At 42.0% G+C, this 22,371-nt stretch overlaps 2 protein-coding genes across 4 annotated transcripts in view; one reads left to right on the forward strand and one right to left on the reverse strand.

Moving 5' to 3' along the window:
* wnt5b (wingless-type MMTV integration site family, member 5b) overlaps window positions 1-22,371 on the reverse strand; it is a 278,692-nt gene that overhangs the window by 104,610 nt on the left and 151,711 nt on the right. For all 3 annotated transcript variants that reach the window (XM_055153863.1, XM_055153862.1, XM_055153861.1), the window contains one exon: window positions 20,017-20,099. The gene's annotated coding sequence lies outside the window, so the exon portion shown is untranslated. The remainder of the gene's footprint in view (window positions 1-20,016; window positions 20,100-22,371) is intronic.
* On the forward strand, window positions 395-4,407 carry fbxl14b (F-box and leucine-rich repeat protein 14b). The gene has a single exon (XM_020924613.2). It carries the CDS (start codon window positions 1,006-1,008, stop codon window positions 2,206-2,208), a length of 1,203 nt encoding a protein of 400 aa, XP_020780272.1. The 5' UTR covers window positions 395-1,005; the 3' UTR covers window positions 2,209-4,407.

Raw genomic sequence — 22,371 nt, forward strand, 5'->3', positions numbered from 1 at the left:
AGTTATTGTAGCAGTAAATCCTCGTGGAGCGGCCTGCCTCTGCTCTGCCTCTCCTGTGTGGTCCGCTCAAAGGGTTAAAGCCCAAAGTGAACTGAATTGTAAGAAGTTGGTTACCAAGGGAAACTGTTCGCACCGTTCCAGCTGAGGCAGACCGTACCAAGCGCGTGACACGTAGGGGGTAGGGGAGTTTCCACGGCACTACGAGTTATGACGCGTAAAAATAGTGCGTAATAATGTGATAATACGATGTTAGCTGCGGTTATGATGGTTATAAATGTGTATGAACGCGTTATGAATTGCGTAATAGCGATGGATTTGGGTGTTTTGTGAACGCGCACGGTTCCAGTTCCCCCTCCGAGCGCGGCGCAGTGACGTGGTCCGTGCCAAGTCGGTTTGAAAAGAGCAGACAAAGGCTTTGAGCCCAGGACGCCGCTCTCTCTCCCTCACTCTGCCCACAAAGCACTGCCCCTCTCCGCGCTCCGCACACAGCGCAGCTCCGCCATGGAAACGTCCGCACGCAGCGCGCACTGAGACGCCCGGTTTGTTCCACTTTGTTTTTGTGAAATGTACGACCGTCTGGACCCTCGCGCGGCCGGCAGAGGAGCGCCTTCCCCGGGCAGAAGACGAGGAAGCGTCGTGTGAGAGAGGGCGCGAGGGGACGGGCTGTTTCCCTCCTCTCCTCCTCCTGCCCCGGCCCCCTCTGTTCCTCTTTTTGGCGGAGAGAGAGAGAGGGGTAAAGACACACACAGGAATAAACGCTTTTTTGGAGATTTTGGCTTCTTTTTACGCATCTGAGTCCTGCTGCGCCACCACAGCGGATCACGTGGGACTGAGAGTTGGATCGATTGTGCACAGTTCAGTGAGAGACAAACTCCTCCGGTTTACTTGTGTGGATAAGTGGGACTGTTGCTACTTTTTGCAATACTGCAAGTGGAGCTAGTGTGACTTTTTCTGGCCTGGGTGAGTGGAGTATTAACTTCTTTTATGCCTGGGGTTTAAAAAACAATGGAGACGCACATTTCGTGCCTCTTCCCAGAAATTTTGGCCATGATTTTCAGCTATCTGGATGTGAGGGACAAAGGCAGGGTGGCCCAGGTCTGTATCGCTTGGAGGGACGCGTCCTACCACAAGTCTGTGTGGAGGGGGGTGGAGGCCAAGCTGCACCTCCGCAGAGCCAACCCGTCTCTGTTCCCCAGCCTCCAGGCCCGGGGCATCCGCAGGGTTCAGATCCTGTCTCTGCGCCGCAGCCTGAGCTACGTGATCCAGGGAATGCCCAACATCGAGTCCTTGAACCTGTCCGGCTGCTACAACCTGACGGACAACGGGCTGGGCCACGCGTTCGTGCAGGAGATCCCCTCTCTGCGCGTGCTCAACCTCAGCCTGTGTAAACAGATCACAGACTCCAGTCTGGGGCGCATCGCTCAGTACCTCAAGAACCTGGAGGTCCTGGAGCTGGGCGGCTGCAGTAACATCACAAACACAGGGCTCCTTCTGGTGGCCTGGGGGCTGCACAGACTCAAGAGTTTAAACCTGCGCTCCTGTCGACATGTGTCTGACGTGGGCATCGGGCACTTAGCGGGCATGACCCGCAGCGCTGCAGAGGGATGTCTGAACCTGGAGTTCCTCATTCTGCAGGACTGTCAGAAGCTCACAGACCTGTCCCTCAAACACATCTCCAAAGGTCTGGCCAAGCTGCGCGTGCTCAACCTGAGCTTCTGCGGGGGCATCTCGGACGCCGGCATGCTGCACCTGTCGCACATGACGTCTCTGTGGAGGCTGAACCTGCGCTCCTGCGATAACATCAGTGACACTGGCGCTATGCACCTGGCCATGGGCACGCTCAGGCTCTCCGGGCTGGACGTGTCCTTCTGTGATAAGATCGGGGACCAGACGCTGGCGTACATCGCGCAGGGACTGTACCAGCTCAAGTCCCTGTCACTCTGCTCCTGTCACATCTCCGATGACGGCATAAACCGAATGGTGCGACAGATGCACGAGCTCAGGACTCTGAACATCGGGCAGTGCGTGCGCATCACGGACAAAGGCCTGGAGCTGATCGCAGACCACCTGACCCAGCTGGTGGGCATCGATCTGTACGGCTGCACCAAGATCACCAAGAGAGGCCTGGAGAGGATCACCCAGCTGCCCTGCCTCAAGGTGCTCAACCTGGGGCTGTGGCAGATGACGGAGAGCGAGAAGGTCAGGTGATGGGCCGCACCTCTGGGCCGGTTTGTTTTGGACAGTGGACACTTGGGGGACAGTGGGGGACTTTATATTTGAACAGAGCTTCGTTCCTCCTGCTCTTATCAAAGGTGTGTATCTCCAGTGACCACACTGATCTGATCTGTGTTTGATTTGGCCTTTAAAACTGTAGCATTTCAGACATGTGCTAGAGCAGTTCAGTCTCACCTTCTATCCACTTTTAACAGTTTTCATCTCGCGTTCAGTTTTAATATCTTACTTATGATTTAATTTTTAACCGTTTTGTGAAGAAACTGCGTCATGCCTCTTCAGAAACTCACATTTCTCTGCAGTCGGCATGTATTAAATCGTTCTATTTCGTTTTATTTCCCATCAAAGTGAGATTTTAAAACTAGCCTGAGCCCGTTTTGGTATCAGAGTTTGTAGACATGACTCGCTTCAGTGCAGCCATCACGCCTATGACATTTTGGCTACCTCGTGTGCGTTTTCGGAAGGGTGAATACTGTTTTAAAAAAGCAGAGCGTGAATGAAATAAGAGAAATGTGCCTATAGGCCTGTGTCTGACCCTCCCCCACTCGCCCACCCCGTCCAGGACGCCTAACTACCTTTGTTAATTTACCCAGTACAACTCACAGCTACTGCAGCGAGAAGGCAACAGGGCCGTCCAACTTCAAGAGCGAAAAGCAAAATACGAAAACGTCATCCATTTTCAAACCCCGACTTTTATCGCCCCTTAACTTTCAATACCTCCAGCTTAAATCTAGTTTTTAATAATAGCTTGGGTTCACGAGAATGGGATTTTTAAGTCGCCAAAACCGAACAGGTGGAACGATTTGGACGACAAAAACTAAAATTTTGTCAAAGTAAGAAGGTTGATTTGCGTAAAAAAGTAAAATTGTCTACCTTTTTGTACTTGAAATAAGAAAATACGCCTAAAAATACAAGATAAAACACTTTGTACTTCACTGTAAATCATTTGTTGTTTGAATTAAGAAAAAAATACTGAATCTAGTAGTAGATAATTTTACTTGTCAAGCGAAATCTACTTTAATCAAGCTCAAAAATATTCTTAATTTGAGTAAGTGAAAGTGTAATTTATTCAGATATTACCTTTCGTAGTGTGCGTTTTTTATTTTTATTGCCACAAACTCAGATTGCAGATGTTTTGACCTGATTTACGGTGAATATTTTCACAATTTCAGAGTTCATGTAGATGAAATTCCAAACCGATCTTACCTGTTTCTCTCCGTGATTAGTTAAAATAATCGAAACACGTTTTCACATCGGCTTCTGTCGTATCAGTAAATATCGAAAGAGGCAGTTTTGGAGCAAATCCAAAAGAATCGGATCTCGTAAAAGAGCCGAAAGTGGCGTTTTTGTCGATTGTAAGATTAAAAAGGCAAGTTTGTAGTTGAATTTCAAGCATATTTTCGATTTGGCTGTTGGTAAATCTATATAAAAAATGTCCGTAGTTGTATTAGTTATAATCTGAAGTTGAAATAATAACATTTTCGTGAACACAACCTATGATATCGATGAATCGGCAGTGTGGTGCTTTCGCTATAGGGGGGCTGTTAATGCACAGAGTGTCCTACTTCAAATTGAAGTGTTCTTATAGATATTAATTCCCTTTATGACTGAATGCGATCAGGGTTTTCATTGTTTAATTTTATATCCGCCACGTTTCAACACCCGCAAATTCACACGTTAAGAGACGACGTAAAAACAGGGAGGGACACAAAGCCCGTCTAAACCCGGCTATCTCGACCCTACGGAACAGAAATACCAGAAATCGATCATTTTTCCTCGTTTTTTTTTTTTTTTTTTTTCTTCTTCTTCCTCCTCAGCTCGGTGTCAAGTTACAAGCCGTCTCCTCCGTCTATCCCTCCTTCTCTCTCCCTCCTTCTTCTTCTTCTTCTTTTTTCACACATGCAACTCACGTGCACGACACAGGCTCCCATCGGTGTGTGTGTACGTGCGCGCGTCTCGGTGTAATGCAATGACCTGCTATGAATTCATATCGGGGTGAGTGTCCTGCTGAAGTGTGCGTGCGTGCGTGTTTTTCCGTGCGTGTGGGCGTGCAAATAACGGAAAATCTGTTGTGTATATTACGTGTTTGTAAAGAAGAATAATGCAATGCCCAAATTAAATGCTTTTATATTCTTACGGTTAAAACAATTAAAGATATTTATATAATGAAAGAAACGCAGCGGTGTCGACTACTTTTTGTGTTTGTGGAGAAGAGAACGCAGCTTGTCTTGTCTTGACGGTGTTTCAAAGAAAAAAATTGTGTGTTAAACATCTCGGGGGGGGGGCTAATTTATCAAAAACGGATTAATAACAAAAAATTTTCTAATTCCCTTCGACTTTGGAGCTTGTGAGTTTGAGTTTAAGCATGATTACAATGGGGTTTTTTCTTGTCATGTTTTCAGTTTTTTCTCAAATGTTAATGCTTTTGTTTACAGGCAACTGAGGGTGAAGAGTTCATCAAAAAAAAAGCAAAAAAACTATTTGAATTTTGAAATTTTTTTAATTTGAATTTGATATTTTCCGCAGAGAAGAAAATTTATTATAATTATCTGTTGGGTCTTAGTGTGGCAGTTCATCTTTCTGTTTTACTCAGTGCTCTTGAACACAAACAAGTATTTAAGAGGTTTTAAAAGGTCAACAATTTATCGAAATCAAAAAAACAAAAAAGTGAATTTATGTAGAGAAGAAATTACACTAAAATTCTGAAATGGTAAGCCAGTAGGGATGAGACAAGATCTCGCGAGACGAAAACGAAATTCCCAACGAAAATGAAAATCGTGCACACATGAGAAAAATGATCTTGTGAGATTTTTTTCCCAATTTTTTTACATTTAAATTGGACAAAAACAGATTATTTTTTGGTGAGTTACATCTCTAACAGTTCCAAAGAGCGGTACTAAAATGGAAACAAAACTATGAAATCTAAATTTAAAAAATGTGTGAGGCCAAAATCAGAAACTGAACCGTGAAATTTAATCTCGTCTTGGACCCAAACTCGTATCTTGTCTCGTCTTGTCAAAATTTAATCTTGTCCCATTTAGAGCTTGGTATCATTAAGAAGTTGCCGATACGATACATAGGTCACGATACCATACATTTTTCGATATAGTGAGCTTTCGATTTGATAAGATTTGACTCGATTCAGTAAAAAATAATTGTTGAAAGCAGTGAAAATGTGAAAAGTGCTGCATAAACAAGTTTCCTTTTTATAAACAAGCAATAAAATAATTGAGTAAAATACACCAAAAAATAACTTTTGACGATATATCGATACAGAAACCCACGATATCGATACTGTATCATCACATTAAAACATATGATATATCGATATTTCTAGTCTCATCCCGATTTTGGACACAAACAATTGCGTATAAAGCTCTGAGGTTAACAATTTAGAAAAAAAAACAACAAAATGTTAGAATTTTCTTTTAAAATTCGCAATTTTATGTTGAGAATAAAATACAAATTCTCTGTTGGGTTTTGCAGTTAGAGTCAAATCTGATGCATGTGATTGTATTGTATTGTTTTTCGATACAGGGCGCTTTCGATTTGATACGATTCGATATGGTATATTTCAAATTGGTTCGATATGATTCAGTAAAAGAATAATCGCTGAAATGCATTTTAATCCTCAAAACTGTGAAAATGTGAAAAGTGCTGCATAAACAAGTTTCCTTTCTCTAAACAAACCAGAACTAAACCAGGTCTAAACCGGGACTGAACCAGGACTGAACCAGGTCTAAACCAGAACTAAAGAAGGACTGAACCAAGGGCTGAACCAGGAATAACCAGGACTAAACCAGGACTAAACCAGAACTAAACAAGGTCTAAACCAGGACTAAATTAGGTCTAAACCAGGACTAAATTAGGTCTAAACCAGGTCTAAACCAGAACTAAAGAAGGTCTGAACCAGGACTAAACCAGAACTAAACAAGGTCTAAACCAGGACTAAATTAGGTCTAAACCAGGTCTGAACCAGGTCTAAACCACAACTAAAGAAGGTCTGAACCAGGACTAAACCAGAACTAAACAAGGTCTAAACCAGGACTAAAGAAGGTCTGAACGAGGACTGAACCAGGTCTAAACCAGGACTAAACCAGGACTAAACCAGGACTGAACCAGGACTGAACCAGGACTAAACCAGGACTGAACCAGGTTTAAACCAGAACTAAACAAGGTCTAAACCAGGACTAAACCAGAACTAAACAAGGTCTAAACCAGGACTGAACCAGGACTAAACCAGGTCTAAACCAGAACTAAAAAAGGTCTAAACCAGGACTGAACCAAGGAATGAACCAGGACTAAACCAGGTCTAAACCAGGACTAAACCAGGTCTAAACCAGGATTAAACCAAAACTAAACCAGGTCTAAACCAAAACTAAACCAGGACTAACCTAGGACTAAACCAGAATTGAACCAGGTCTAAACCAAGGACTGAACCAAGGACTAAACCAGGTCTAAACCAAAACTAAACCAGGTTTAAACCAAAACTAAACCAGGTCTAAACCAAAACTAAACCAGGACTAACCTAGGACTAAACCAGAATTGAACCAGTTCTAAACCAGGTCTAAACCAAAACTAAACCAGGACTAAACCAGCACTAAACCAGGTTTAAACAACACGATATATCGATATTTCTAGTCCCATCCCGATTTTGGACACAAACAATTACATATAAAGCTCTGAGGTTAACAATTTATAAAAAACAAAAAAAGTATTCGAATTTTTTTTTATTTTATTTGCAATTTTATAAAGAATAAAACACAAATTCTCTATTGGGTCTTGCAGTTAGAGTCAAATCTGATGTGTGCGATTATATTGTATTAGTTCATATTTCAAAATTGATCTAAAAAAAAAAAGCAAAACAAAAAATATGTAACTTATCAGACAAATTACAGTCGTAGAATCGTCTAATAATCCAGCAGACACATGTAACGCACTGGCCTGGAGTCTGTATTGTTTGGCGTTGCCCGGCTCTGCGCCTTTGTCTCATTCGCTGACAGGAGATGAGAGGAAATCTTTTATTATTTACGACTGTCTTCAAAATGGCGGCCGCCTTGATTTGGCTGCATCACTGGTGTAATTAATTATCACTAAGGCGTTCTACCCTGCTGGCTTTTTTAATCAACCTCTTCTGTTTGTTTCTCCAAATGCAAAACACGCAAACAAGACAACGCCGGGATATGATTTTAGATTTTAAAGGCCAACCCTGTAACGTCACCTGCTCCTCGTTTCCACGGATACGCCACTGCTCTGCCCGGAATGTTCCACAGTGTGATATTAAGCGGCTCTGTCTTACGTTTACGCAGATCTGACCCGGAACTTGGCCTGGTTTGGTCTCCGTGAAGGTAGAAAGGTTTAATGCCGCACTGTGAAACATTCCAGACTTTTATAATCACCTACAGAATATAAATCGTAGACGACAACACGTGAGCCAGGACTAAAACAGGACTGAACCAGGACTAAAACAGGACTGAACCAGGACTGAACCAGGACTAAAACAGGACTAAACCAGGACTGAACCAGGACTGAACCAGGACTGAACCAGGACTGAACCAGGGACTGAACCAAGAACTGAACCAAGGACTAAACCAGGTCCAAACCAGGACTAAACTAGGTCCAAACCAGGTCTAAACCAGGTCTAAACCAGGTCTAAACCAGGACTGAACCAGGACTAAGACAGGACTGAACCAGGACTAAGACAGGACTGAACTAGGACTGAACCAGGACTAAAACAGAACTGAACCAGGACTAAAACAGAACTGAACCAGGACTAAAACAGAACTGAACCAGGACTGAACTAGGACTGAACCAGGACTAAAACAAGACTGAACCAGGACTAAGACAGGACTGAACCAGGACTAAAACAGGACTGAACCAGGACTAAGGCAGGACTGAACCAGGACTAAAACAGGACTGAACCAGGACTAAGACAGGACTGAACCAGGACTAAAACAGGACTGAACCAGGACTAAACCAGGACTAAAACAGAACTGAACCAGGACTAAAACAGAACTGAACCAGGACTGAACCAGGACTAAACCAGGACTGAACCAGGGACTGAACCAAGAACTGAACCAAGGACTAAACCAGGTCCAAACCAGGACTAAACCAGGTCTAAACCAGGTCTGAACCAGGACTGAACCAGAACTTAAACAAGACTGAACCAGGACTAAAACAAGACTGAACCAGGACTAAAACAAGACTGAACCAGGACTAAAACAAGACTGAACCAGGACTAAAACAGGACTGAACCAGGACTAAAACAGGACTGAACCAGGACTAAAACAGGACTAAACTAGGATTAAAACAAGACTGAACCAGGACTAAATCAGGACTAAACCAGGACTAAGACAGGACTGAACCAGGACTAAAACAGGACTTAACCAGGACTGAACTAGGACTGAACCAGGACTAAGACAGGACTGAACCAGGACTGAACCAGGACTGAACCAGGACTGAACCAGGACTGAACTAGGACTGAACTAGGACTAAGACAGGACTGAACCAGGACTAAAACAGAACTGAACCAGGACTAAAACAGGACTGAACCAGGACTAAAACAGAACTGAACCAGGACTAAAACAGGACTGAACCAGGACTAAAACAGGACTCAACCAGGACTAAAACAGGACTGAACCAGGATTAAAACAAGACTGAACCAGGACTAAATCAGGACTAAACCAGGATTAAAACAAGACTGAACCAGGACTAAATCAGGACTAAACCAGGACTAAGACAGGACTTAACCAGGACTAAAACAGGACTAAACCCGGATTAAAACAAGACTGAACCAGGACTAAATCAGGACTAAACCAGGACTAAGACAGGACTTAACCAGGACTAAAACAGGACTTAACCAGGACTGAACTAGGACTGAACCAGGACTAAGACAGGACTGAACCAGGACTAAAACAGGACTGAACCAGGACTAAAACAAGACTGAACCAGGACTAAATCAGGACTAAACCAGGATTAAAACAAGACTGAACCAGGACTAAATCAGGACTAAACCAGGACTAAGACAGGACTTAACCAGGACTAAAACAGGACTAAACCCGGATTAAAACAAGACTGAACCAGGACTAAATCAGGACTAAACCAGGACTAAGACAGGACTTAACCAGGACTAAACCCGGATTAAAACAAGACTGAACCAGGACTAAATCAGGACTAAACCAGGACTAAGACAGGACTTAACCAGGACTAAAACAGGACTTAACCAGGACTGAACTAGGACTGAACCAGGACTAAAACAGGACTAAACCAGGACTAAGACAGGACTTAACCAGGACTAAAACAGGACTTAACCAGGACTGAACTAGGACTGAACCAGGACTAAAACAGGACTAAACCAGGATTAAAACAAGACTGAACCAGGACTAAATCAGGACTAAACCAGGACTAAGACAGGATTTAACCAGGACTAAAACAGGACTGAACCAGGACTGAACTAGGACTGAACCAGGACTAAGACAGAACTGAACCAGGACTAAAACAGGACTGAACCAGGACTAAAACAGGACTGAACCAGGACTAAAACAGGACTGAACCAGGACTAAGACAGGACTGAACCAGGACTGATCTAGGACTGAACCAGGACTAAAACAGGACTGAACCAGGACTGAACTAGGACTGAACCAGGACTAAAACAGGACTGAACCAGGACTAAAACAGGACTGAACCAGGACTAAGACAGGACTGAACCAGGACTGATCTAGGACTGAACCAGGACTAAAACAAGACTGAACCAGGACTAAGACAGGACTGAACCAGGACTAAGACAGGACTGAACCAGGACTAAAACAAGACTGAACCAGGACTAAAACAGAACTGAACCAGGACTGAACTAGGACTGAACCAGGACTAAAACAAGACTGAACCAGGACTAAGACAGGACTGAACCAGGACTAAGACAGGACTGAACCAGGACTAAAACAGGACTGAACCAGGACTAAAACAGAACTGAACCAGGACTGAACCAGGACTAAGGCAGGACTGAACCAGGACTAAAACAGGACTGAACCAGGACTGAACTAGGACTGAACCAGGACTAAGACAGGACTGAACCAGGACTAAAACAGAACTGAACCAAGACTAAAACAGGACTGAACCAGGACTAAAACAGAACTGAACCAGGTCTGAACCAGGACTAAAACAAGACTGAACCAGGACTAAGGCAGGACTGAACCAGGTCTAAAACAGGACTGAACCAGGATTAAAAGAGGACTGAACCAGGACTAAATCAGGACTGAACCAGGACTAAAACAGGACTTTACCAAGACTAAAACAGGACTGAATTCAGTATATTGTGATGGTCCACGATATTATTTTAAGAACTTTGACGATACGATATCACGACATTTGGGTTTTTGTTACATCCCTAATGATGAAACTTTCTTGTCGTCTGAACTTGGTTAGATTTTTACTTTTTGCAGTGTATCCGTGACAACAGATCCTCCTCCAGAAAGTACACAGAGTACCTTTAAAGACGTACTGTACTCTATACTTTTCCGTAATCTACTTTTGACTCTTCCGTGGGTTAATAGTCGTCTGTGTGGAGTCCCCGGCTGCTCCGGCTCGTGCGCTCAGCCCAAACATCAGCCCCCGTGCGTGACAAATGCACTGGATCTGACAGTTTAAACACGAGTTCTCAGGGACACGGGTTGGTGTATTTTTGTAGTGTTTAGTTTCACGTGTGGCACCGCTCCGAAATCAGATCCGAACGTGGCTGTTTCTGCTTTCTGTCAGGAGCGGTGCATTGTGGGAAGCTGACACGCCACACACAGAGACGGAGACGGAGCAGGCAGGCTGGAAACGCGGGCAGTGAGAGTTATCGGTTCGTTAAAGGCGCACTGTGGAGCTTTTCTGGTGAAACGCTGACTACTACTACTACGCTTTGTCCGGAATGTTCCACAGTCGCCACGTTTGCATGAGAGGTTTAATTCAACAAAAATCATTTAATTCTGCTTTAAAAAGACCATGTAAACCACAGGTGTCAAACATACGGCCCGGGGGCCAGATCCGGCCCTCCAAGACTTTTAATGTGGCCCTTGGGTGATTTTCTACTAAAATATTTTAATTATATTTTCTATTAAAATATTTTGTAATTTTCTGTGGTGTTTATCACAGCAGCGTCTCCAGCGTCTCTGTACGTGGCCTCCTCCCACCAGAGCAGCACAAATGAAGACTTGTCTCTTTCCAAACGCTCTTAAAGGACGATCGTTTTGACTGTTGACCGTGACACCCTCATCAGAAAAATGTCCAAACATGAGAAAAGTGGAGCCGAGTGCAGGATTTTCCAAGAAAAATGGACTTATTCCTGTTTACATACAAGGTTCATGTTAAAACATTGTGTTGTAATTGAATTTTTCTTAAAGTTTCAGGTTGTTCATAATATTATAAACTTATAATAAGAAAGAGTTCATCAATTAAAAAAGATTTCTGTAATAGATTTGTGTTTCTCTGCACAAATATTTGAAGTTATTGTTATTTTTGGGGTTTATATGACATGAGTTTTCTGATCCGGCCCCTTTGAGATCAAAGTAGGTTGGATACGGCCCCCGGAACAAACTGAGTTCGACACCCCTGATGTAAACAGTTAAATCCAAATGAAAATGATTATAATTCCGAAGTAAGTGGGTGGTTTATTCAGATTTTAAAGCCGAATTAATTTATTTCTCGATCATGTAAACGTTTATTCTTCTTAAAAAATAATTCCGGTCGTTCATGCTCGTTGGGTCGCTCTTCTGACGCGATCCGGGCTGGTTTCGGACTTTGATCCACGTCTCTTTGGATTTGTGAGCAGGATGCGGGAGTGGGCTGAGGTAGAACAGCCTCACACTCAGTTTGTCTTCTTCCTCTCTTCTCCGACGCTCTTCCCTTCTCCTCCTCAGCCGACAGACGTAAAGTGTGAAGAGAGAATTCTCCAGCTGCTGCTTCGCAATTATCATCAGAACCACTGCGGTAAAAGTTTGGATCACAATCCCTGTATCATTCGTTCAATTTGTTTTTCAATATAAAACAAAAAATAAATCTTCATTATTTGTCTCTAAAACCAAAATAAAAAAACGAATAATGATTATTTTTTTATTTTTTTGATTTTGTGTTTACATTTGTGTTTAATGGAAAAAAACTGATAACGGCCCATTTTCGTGACTTAAACTGCGATGCCGGACTGAACCAGGACTAAAAAAGGACTGAACAGGTCTAAACCAGAATTGAACCAGGACTAAACCAGGTCTCAGTCCTGGTCTGAGTCCCAGTCTGGCCCTGGTTTCCTGATCACCCAAGAGTCTACACAGGCGCACGTCTTGGCCAGTTCCAACACTCCTGGTTTAGTCCTGGTTTAGTCCTGGTTTAGTCCTGGTTTAGTCCTGGTTTAGTCCTGGTTTAGTCCTGGTTTTAGTCCTGGTTTAGTCCTGGTTAGTCCTGGTTTAGTCCTGGTTCAGTCCTGGTTCAGTCCTGGTTTAGTCCTGGTTTAGTCCTGGTTTAGTCCTAGTTTTTAGTCCTGGTTCAGTCCTGGTTCAGTCCTGGTTTCAGTCCTGGTTAGTCCTGGTTTAGTCCTGGTTTAGTCCTGGTTTCAGTCCTGGTTAGTCCTGGTTTAGTCCTGGTTCAGTCCTGGTTCAGTCCTGGTTTAGTCCTGGTTTAGTCCTGGTTCAGTCCTGGTTTAGTCCTGGTTTCCTGGTTCAGTCAGTCCTGGTTCAGTCCTGGTTCAGTCCTGGGTCCTGGTTCAGTCCTGGTTCAGTCCTGGTTTCAGTCCTGGTGGTTCCAGTCTGGTTCAGTCCTGGTTTAGTCCTGGTTCAGTCCTGGTTTAGTCCTGGTTCAGTCCTGGTTTCAGTCCTGGTTCAGTCCTGGTTTAGTCCTGGTTCAGTCCTGGTTCGGTCCTGGAGTTTGAAATTAAATTCTTCCCATTCAAGTTTAAATAGAAATAATAATTCCAAATTGAGGTTTACATGAAAATCTCTTTAAATCGTCTGTATTTAATTCCGCTCAGCGTCTGGAGGTGGGGAAGGTTCTGACTGGACAGAGACACGAACGTATTTACGTCGACCGGAAGAAAACAACACACTTCAGCTGCCACCGCCTTTTTTGTCATCTCGGTTTATCGTTAAGTTTGGGGATACGCCCACACAAACCGGGGAACAGCGGTCCAAACCCGAGTCCTGATCCAGCGGGAGCAGCTCCGGTTCAGGTCGAGGTGTTTGGTGCCGCGGCCTGAGAAACTCTTTCCCCGGGACGAGCCAAACGTGCGAAGGACGAACGGCTCAGAACAGCATATAGACGAGTTTCATTGTTGACAAAAGCGCGCGTTGCATGCTGGGAATTATTTTGGTCGGCGGCAAGAAACACTAATTCAACATGACGGACGGAGCGAGAAAACACGTAAAGCAGACATGTCCAAACTACGGCCCGTGGACCAAATGCGGCCCCCAGACAAATTTTTCTTGGCCCTCAGGCTTCCAGGTGAATTGGCCCAAATTATCTTGCATCAATTATAAATGAACTTTTCACTGCAAGTTTTTTCGAAAATCTACCTTGATAAAACTAAGTATTAAATGTTTAGTGTGTGGTTTTAAAGATCTTAGCATGAATAAAGTCTGATGGTTCATTCTAACGTGTTAAACATGCACATATTTCAATTATTTACAGTACTGAGCACCAGTCTAAGGCTCTCGATCGGCCCTTTGCTTTGTTTGTGTTTAGAGATGTGGCCCTTGATGAAAAAAGTTTGGACACCCTTGACGTAAAGGGTATTGATCCCGGTTATTTATCCACTCTAACGGCAGAGGACCCAAGACCATTTGACCAGAAATTGGTCATAAGCATCGACGGAGCCAAATCACCCTTTTCAACCCCGACAAAAGGTGGAACCAAACCAAATTTCCAACTACCTGGACAAATATTCACTTGGCGATATCCACAATGACTTGGTGGAAACTCCTGGGCCATTCACAGGCAGAAAAGATGAAAACCTCCAAGAGTCTCGATGTGTTGTTGAACTTGTTGGAGTCCACGGTTTGTTAGGATCTTCTACGTTTGCTCTGCGGATGTTTGAAAGTCGTTTAATTCACCGTTAGTGGTTCTTTTCACTCAGAATAAGAAAAGACATTTTCCTTCTTTTCCGTGCTTCTATTTGTGCATCCGATAATGCAGCAGGAATTTACCATTATCGGTCGATAAATACACGAGGTTACGCACTGTGTTTGACGCTATCGTGTTTCTTGCCTCCGACCAAAATATTTCCCAGCAGCAACGCGGGCTTTTAATAACAATGACGTCAGCTGAAACTCGCCTATAAGCAGTGTTGGGGAGTAACAGATTACATGTACCAGAGTTATGTAATCAGAGTACAAATTATGAGTAACTCAGTATTCAGTTACAGTTACTGTTTCAGTGAGTGGTAATTGGATTACAGTTACTTTGTTGAAATAAATGGATTTTCCTGTTTTCACTTGGATAAACCAGGACTTAAACCAGGACTAAACCAGGACTAAACTAGAACTAAACCAGGACTAAAACCAGAACTAAAAAAAACATGACAATATCAAGTAATCCAAAGTATTCAGATTACATTACTCACTTTAAGTAATTTAATGGATTACGTTACAAACTACATTTTGGGGTATGTAATCTGTAATCTGTAGGGGAATACATTTTAAAAGTCACCTTCCCAACACTGGTTATAAGTAAAACCAATCAAACAGGTTTTGCTCTTCTGTCTGGATGTTTTGCACCACATCGGTACCAGCCGCACGGACAGAAAGACAGATTGTGCTTTTAGTGCTAATTAGTGCTTTAAAATTTACTTTTTAAATCCTGGCGTTTGCCGTGGTCAGCCTGTGCCAGCCCCGGGTCCAACATTTCGGACTGTCCCTTTAAGAATCTCAAAGCGAGTGGTTTTACTGTCGACAGGAAACAGCCGACGTGATCCCGCTGCAGACTTTGCGATCGGAGATTTGAAGTCTGATCAGATCATCCTCGTGTCTGTGGTGCGCGCTTTTTGTCGCACGTTTAAAAAAAATCATTTAAGACCGAAAAATCCTGTGGTGTCCGGTGTTGGGAAGGTGACTTTTAAAATGTATTCCTCTGCAGATTACAGATTACATACCCCAAAATGTAGTTTGTAACGTAATCCATTAAATTACTTAAAGTGAGTAATGTAATCTGAATACTTTGGATTATTTGATTTGCTGGAGAGAAGCAAAGACGAGGAAATCGTAACATAAGATGTTTTGTCTGTTAAAAGAAAATAAAAAGCCCAGACTTTACATAAACATATTAAAAATATTATTGATAGAAGAAGAGATACATCTACACAGCATGATTTAGTCCTGTTAAATCCCTGGTTTAGTCCTGGTTTAGACCTAGTGTAGACCTGGTTTAGAATTGGTTTTGACCTGGTTTTAGGTTTTAGGGTGGTTAGACCTGGTTTCAGATTTGGTTTAGACCACTCATTCCACTCATTGCCAGACACTAAGGCTACGTTCAGACTGCAGCCTGAAGTGACCCAAATCCGATTTTTTGGCCTCTATGTGACCTGTATCTGATCTTTTAATGACAGTCTGAACGACACAGATCCAATATTTTCAAATGTGACCCAGGACACTTGGATATGTGCTCCTAAAACTGATACATATCTGATCTTTTGACATGTGACTTCAGTCTGAACGGCCAAAGTGCATTCATCCACCTACACGTTATCAACAAGACACAAACGTCACTATTCTGCGCTGAAGTAGGTGAAAATTGTTAATGAACTCCGTGTCACTGAAGTGAAGCACATCACCACTCACCACTCTTGGCTCCGTCTCCACATCCACACGTTCCTTTCAACGGACGTCGCTGCCGCTGCCCCACAAAACACCACGACCAAAAACCTCGTCCTTCTCCTTCTCAATCTCCTCCTTAAAACAAGTAAGTTGTTCATGTTCTGGCTCCGGTACGAGAGGAACTTTAAAATCTCCAGGTGCTCGATGCTCGCGTCCATGTTTGGACAACTTCTGTAAACACAGAGACGCTCGCTGCGGTTGACGTCGTCGTGTCTCCAGTGTCACATGTGGGACACTTTTGGGCTGTTTAATGTTCACACTGGAGTCACATACAAGTCACATTTAATTGGAAATGTGAACGACCTCGCAAAAACATCGGATTTCACAAAAAAATCGGAATTGAGCGTTAAGCCCTGCAGTCTGAACGTTGCTTAAATCAGGTCAAACCTACTTTTGACCTGGTTATAGACCAAAATGTAAAAACAGGAAAATACTGAAAAATCCATTTATTTCAACAAAGTAACTGTAATCCAATTATCACTCATTGAAACAGTAACTGTAACTGAATACAGTTACTCATAATTTGTACTCTGATTACGTAACTCCGGTACATGTAATCTGTTACTCCCCAACACTGGTGGCGTCCAAACAGCAGGACTAACTAAAGCAGCAGTACTTCAGTAATTTGTTGCACCACTACTTTGTACTTCTATTATTTTGAAGTAACAGTATACAATAGTAGTACAATTAGTAGTTTTTCTAGTACTTCTGCAGTAGCCCACGTTTAAAAAAACAAATTTAAGACCGAAAAATCTTGTAGTGTGTGACGGGAAGGTGACTTTTAAAATGTATTCCCCTACAGATTACAGATTACATACCCCAAAATGTAGTTTGTAACATAATCCATTAAATTACTTAAAGTGAGTAATGTAATCTGAATACTTTGGATTACTTGATTTGCTGTAGAAAAGCAAAGACGAGGAAATCTTCACATAAGAAATTTTGTCTGTTTAAAGAAAATAAAAAGCCCAGACTTTACTGAACCAAATTAAAAATATTATTGATAGAAGAAGAGGAGACACGTCCATGCAACATGGTTTAGACCTGTTAAATCCTGTTTTAGACCTGGTTTAGTCCTGGTTTAGTCCTGGTTTAGTCCTGGTTTAGACCTGGTTTAGTCCTGGTTTAGTCCTGGTTTAGTCCTGGTTTAGTCCTGGTTTAGTCCTGGTTTAGACCTGGTTTAGTCCTGGTTTAGTCCTGGTTTAGACCTAGTTTAGACCTGGTTTAGTCCTGGTTTAGTCCTGGTTTAGACCTGGTTTGGATTAGCTGGATTAGACCTGGTTTGGTTTAGTCCTGGTTTAGACCTGGTTTGGAGCTGGATTAGACCTGGTTTAGTGTCCAGCAATGAGTGGAATTACTGAAAAAAAAAAAAAAAAAGCAACATAGCCCAAAATGTGAAGACAGGAAAATCCCTCTGTGTAATCCATTTATTTCAACAAAGTAACTGTAATCCAATTACCACTCACTGAAACAGTAACTGTAACCGAATACAGTTACTCATAATTTGTACTCTGATTACATAACTGGTGGAGTCTAACTAAAGCAGCAGTACTTGAGTAATTTGCTGCACCACTACTTTGTACGTCTGTTATTTTGAAGTAACAATGTACAATAGTAGTACAATCAGTAGTTATTGTAGTACTTCTGCAGTAGCCACACACACACACACACACACACACGCACACACGCACACACACACACACGCACACACCCACACACACACACACACACACACACACACACACACACACACACACACACTGAGGGTCGCAGCTCCGGTCAGTTCCTATTGTTTCTATAGAAGTTAGAAAGGCAGTTTTTTCCTCCTCTTTTCCTCTCTTTCTCCTCCTCTTGTTCAGTCACGCATACCAGATCCTGCGCCAGCCCCGGACCCCCTTCACCCCTCTTTCTCTCTCTCTCTCTCTCCGTCTCTCTTTCTCTCCCCCCCCCCCCCCACACACACACACAGTAGTTCTTTGGCATTCCACACCACGGCTCAAAGCGTTTAAAGCTGTTTCTTTTCGCTCTCTCTCTTTCTCTCTTTCTCTTTCTCTCTCTCCTGAGTCGCCGGGTCTGTGGGGATTTAAAGGATAAAGGCCGGAGCAAAGAGCTGGAATGGTCGACCGAGGGAACCAAAGACAGAAGGGAAGAGAGAGAAGAGAGTGAAAGAGACAGAGAGATGAGGGAAGAGTGCGAGTGTCTGAAAAGAAAGAGAGAGGAGAGAGAAAGGAGACATCAGGAGCGGAGATAAACGGAAAGAGAAAGAGAGAGAAAGCTGGAAAGAAGAGAGAGGAAGAAAGAGGAGCTGAGAAAATCCCTGTGTCATTCGTTTTTCAAAATAAAACTAAAAATAAGACATGAAAAAAAAAAAACTATTTTCTTCATTATTTGTTTCCAAAACCAAAATGAAAAAATTGATAATGATTTGTTTTTTCAGTTTTCGATTTTGTGTTTAAATGAAAAATGGAAAAAAAAAAAAAGGATAATGGACGTTTTTCGTTTTCGTGACTTAAACTGTGATGCCGAACTGAACCAGGACTAAAACAGGACTAAACCAGAACTGAACCAGGACTAAACTAGGTGTCAGTCCTGGTCTCAATCCTGGTCTCAGTCTTGGTCTCAGTCTTGGTCTCAGTCTTGGTCTCAGTCTTGGTCTCAGTCTTGGTCTCAGTCCTGGTCTCAGTCTTGGTCTCAGTCCTGGTCTCAGTCCTGGTCTCAGTCTTGGTCTCAGTCTTGGTCTCAGTCCTGGTCTCAGTCTTGGTCTCAGTCCTGGTCTCAGTCCTGGTCTCAGTCCTAAACCAAGACTAATTAGGATTAAATCAGAACAAAACCAGGGCTAAACCAGGACTAAACCAGAACTAAACCAGGGCTAAACCAGGACTAAACCAGGACTGAACCAGGACTAAAACAGAACTAAACCAGGACTGAACCAGGACTAAACCAGGACTGAACCAGGACTAATCCAGAACTGAACCAGGACTAAAACAGGACTAAACCAGGACTGAACCAGGAGTGTCGGGTCATGTGATCAGGAAACCGAGACCAGACCGGGACTGAGACTGGGACTAAGACCTGGTATAGTCCTGGTTCAGTCCTGGTTTAGGACTGAGACCAGGACCGGACCGGGACTGAGACCAGGACTGAGACCAGTTTAGACCTAATTTAGAGCTGGTTTAGATCTGTTTTAGTCCTGGTTCAGTTTTGGTTTAGTTCTGGTTTAGTCCTGAGACCGGGACTGGACCAGGGCCGAGACTGGGACTGAGACGACGACTGAGACCATTTTAGACCTGATTTATTTATTTTTCATTTTAGTTTTGGAGACAAATAATGAATAAAAATAGTTGTTTTTTTTTCGTTTTCTTATTTTTGATTTTATTTTGAAAAACAAATGAACGAATGATACGCGGATTTGGGAAAGAAGAGGAAGAATCTGGAAGAGAGATAGAGGGAGGCAGAGAAACTAAAGAGAGAGAGAAAGAGGGGAGGAGTTTGTAGAGACAGAAGAATGTAGAGAGAGATTGAGAGAGAAGAGAGGGAAGAACAGAAGAAGAAAAAAGGGGCAGGGGTCAGAGAGAAGGAAAGAGAAAGCAGAGAGATAGATAGAAGGAGAGAGAAGAAGAGAGAGGAAGAGAGAAAGGGAAGGTGGAACAGATGATAAAATGACAGAAGGGTGAGAGAAAGACGCAAGGGTCAGAGGATATGACGGAGAGAGAGAAAGACGGAGGAACATAGAGAGATGGAGTTAGAAAACAAAACAGAGAGAGAAAGGAAAGAATAAAAAGAGACAAAGAAATAGTGAAATAAAAGGACAGAGGTCCGATAATGTGAGAGAGGAACAACAGATTTAGAGAAACAGAAAGGAAAGAAAAAGCGAAGAGAGAGAGATCGAAGGAGAGACAAAAATATGACGGAAAGAAAGAGAGAAAGAGAGAGATTGTCATAGTTGTGTTACCTTTTTAGTTTTGTTGTTGCTGCTGTTTGGTTTTCACTTTGACACGAGAAAGATGAAGCTCGGAGCAAACGCCAAAACTGAATCTGAAAGAAATATTAAACAAAAATTAAGATTTAACTTTCACAGACGGACCCAGTCAACAGAAGTAAACACAAGGCCAAAAAGTTAATGCATCTGATATAAAAATGTATTGAACAGATACATATGTACTCTAATTTATGAAACTGTTTACCTTTTTTCTGTACCATTTTTGGTTCTAAAGTTCCATATGTTTGAAACAGACCATGTATGAAACATGGAACAAAAAAATATTTCCCAAATTTCAAAGACCTGAAAATCATGTAAATAAACAGATGTATTTCATCATATCTTGTGTTATTCCATCTTTGAACTGTTGATGAAGGAACATGATTTAAAAAAAAATAACATATTTTATAGAAATAGTTTCCTTTCATTTTGAAGTAATATTAAAGTATTTGGAAGAAAAAAATTGACAAATTATGTAAAATCATGCACCTTCTACTTGTTTGCACAATTTTCCCTCCGTTACCATGACTTTTCTTAATAAAAAATCTCATTACTCAAAAAGTAAGAGGTTTTTCAACCTAATCTCGTACCAAACAAACCTGCGTATTTAGGCCTACAGAGTTCTTCCCTCAAACTGAAATCACTCCTTCTTTTTCCACCTTGTGATGTCATGCTCCACTGTGTTTTTAAACTCCACGCACCTTCACTAGAATCATTTGGATCATTTCAGCCCTGGAGTTTGCAATCTCTACTGAACTAAAGTTAAAAAAGTAGCTGTAAACATGAATATAATACTATTTCTACATGGTAGAAACCTATATGAAGCAAATATTCAAACCAGTTTGTTAAGGATATGTAAGTGAGAACCAAGAGTTATCACTGTTTGTATTTATTTGCCAAAAAGTGCTCATATTTCATTCCCTCCGTTACCCGACATGAGTTTTTAAATTTTTTGTCAACAACTTGAAAGAATATCACAGGTTTAACTTGACCCTGTTGGAGTGTAACTCTTTCCTACATTCTGATACTTTACTTATTTCAATAGTTCCTCTAGTTTCTGAATAAGAGACATTTGAATGTAAAAAATCTGCCCCTGTTTCCCTCCATTACCACTTGACCGAACCCAAACTTAAAGGCAATTTTAGTACATTTGTCCTCGCCTGGATTTTTTTCTTAATTTTGCATTTTAAACTCCTCCTTTTTACCTCCTAATGAAGTGTTATACATCCTTTTTTTTCAGTACAACCTGTTATTCCACATCTGTACGCTGTAGTTGTGTCATATGGATGTAATAAAAGCTACAAGACCAGAAATACAAAAAAACTGAAAATAAAATTTACACTCTTTCATACAAAACACAAAGCAAACATGTATGAACAACTTTTTGGACATAAAATAATCCTTAAAGGGCCCATCTCATGCAAAATAACTCTTTTCACATTGTGTCTTATGCACATAAACAAGCACAATTTGGGTTTTTTGGGCGAAGCGTTTTCTGCTACTTCAAACGCGTCATCGTTGTAGCAGCTTTATGTAGTTGTCACGTGGGAGAGTGGCAGAAATATGTTGCAGTTTGTTAAAAAACAAAACGCCGAATCAATCTAAAAACCACTTCGGTGACATTTACAAGGCCCACACAAACTCTTAGAAGGTAGAAAGCTCTGAAAACTTGATTTTGCGTGAGATGGGTCCTTTAATTTAGGATCTTAGTTACAAAAGTGCAAAATATCAAGTCTGTAAATAAACTAAAAATATTCTTACTGCCCTCAAAACAAAAACAAAAAAAAGTGCAATGGCTCCATGACTTTCCAGGTGTCATGGAAACAGCTGGTGTCAGGTCCAGGTCACAGAGCCACATCACTTCTTGCATTTTCATGGTGTTTATTTATTTATTTTATTTATTTGTTTTTTTATACTTTATGAATGAAATAAATAGACATAGACAGTGTCACAATATCAAACATACGTGAAATAAATGAAAAGGAGCAGAAAGAAGAGAAATCTCATGTTATCTGCCTCCCTTTCCCCTTTCAAGACAATACTTCAACACTGATGGTTACTAACATGTTTATTACATTTGGATTTGTACATTTTGAGAGAAATAAATATTTCAAATAAAAATAGCCTATAGGGATGTGCAATTACACAGACCAAGATGCATAATTTGCCATTTATTTGAGAAATATCTGCACTTAGAGCGACTTTTTCAATTGTTACAAACACAGACGCTCAGAGCATCAATCATCTTGATTCACTACACTCTTTAGCAAAGTTTGGGCCAATCAGAATGGATGGAGCCATGAGTTTGTCGGAAAACAAAGTTCACCC

Source organism: Boleophthalmus pectinirostris, unplaced genomic scaffold, assembly GCF_026225935.1.
Source record: "Boleophthalmus pectinirostris isolate CB_2022bp ecotype Guang Dong unplaced genomic scaffold, ASM2622593v1 HiC_scaffold_18, whole genome shotgun sequence".
In the NCBI taxonomy this organism is placed as follows: Eukaryota; Metazoa; Chordata; class Actinopteri; order Gobiiformes; family Gobiidae; genus Boleophthalmus; species Boleophthalmus pectinirostris.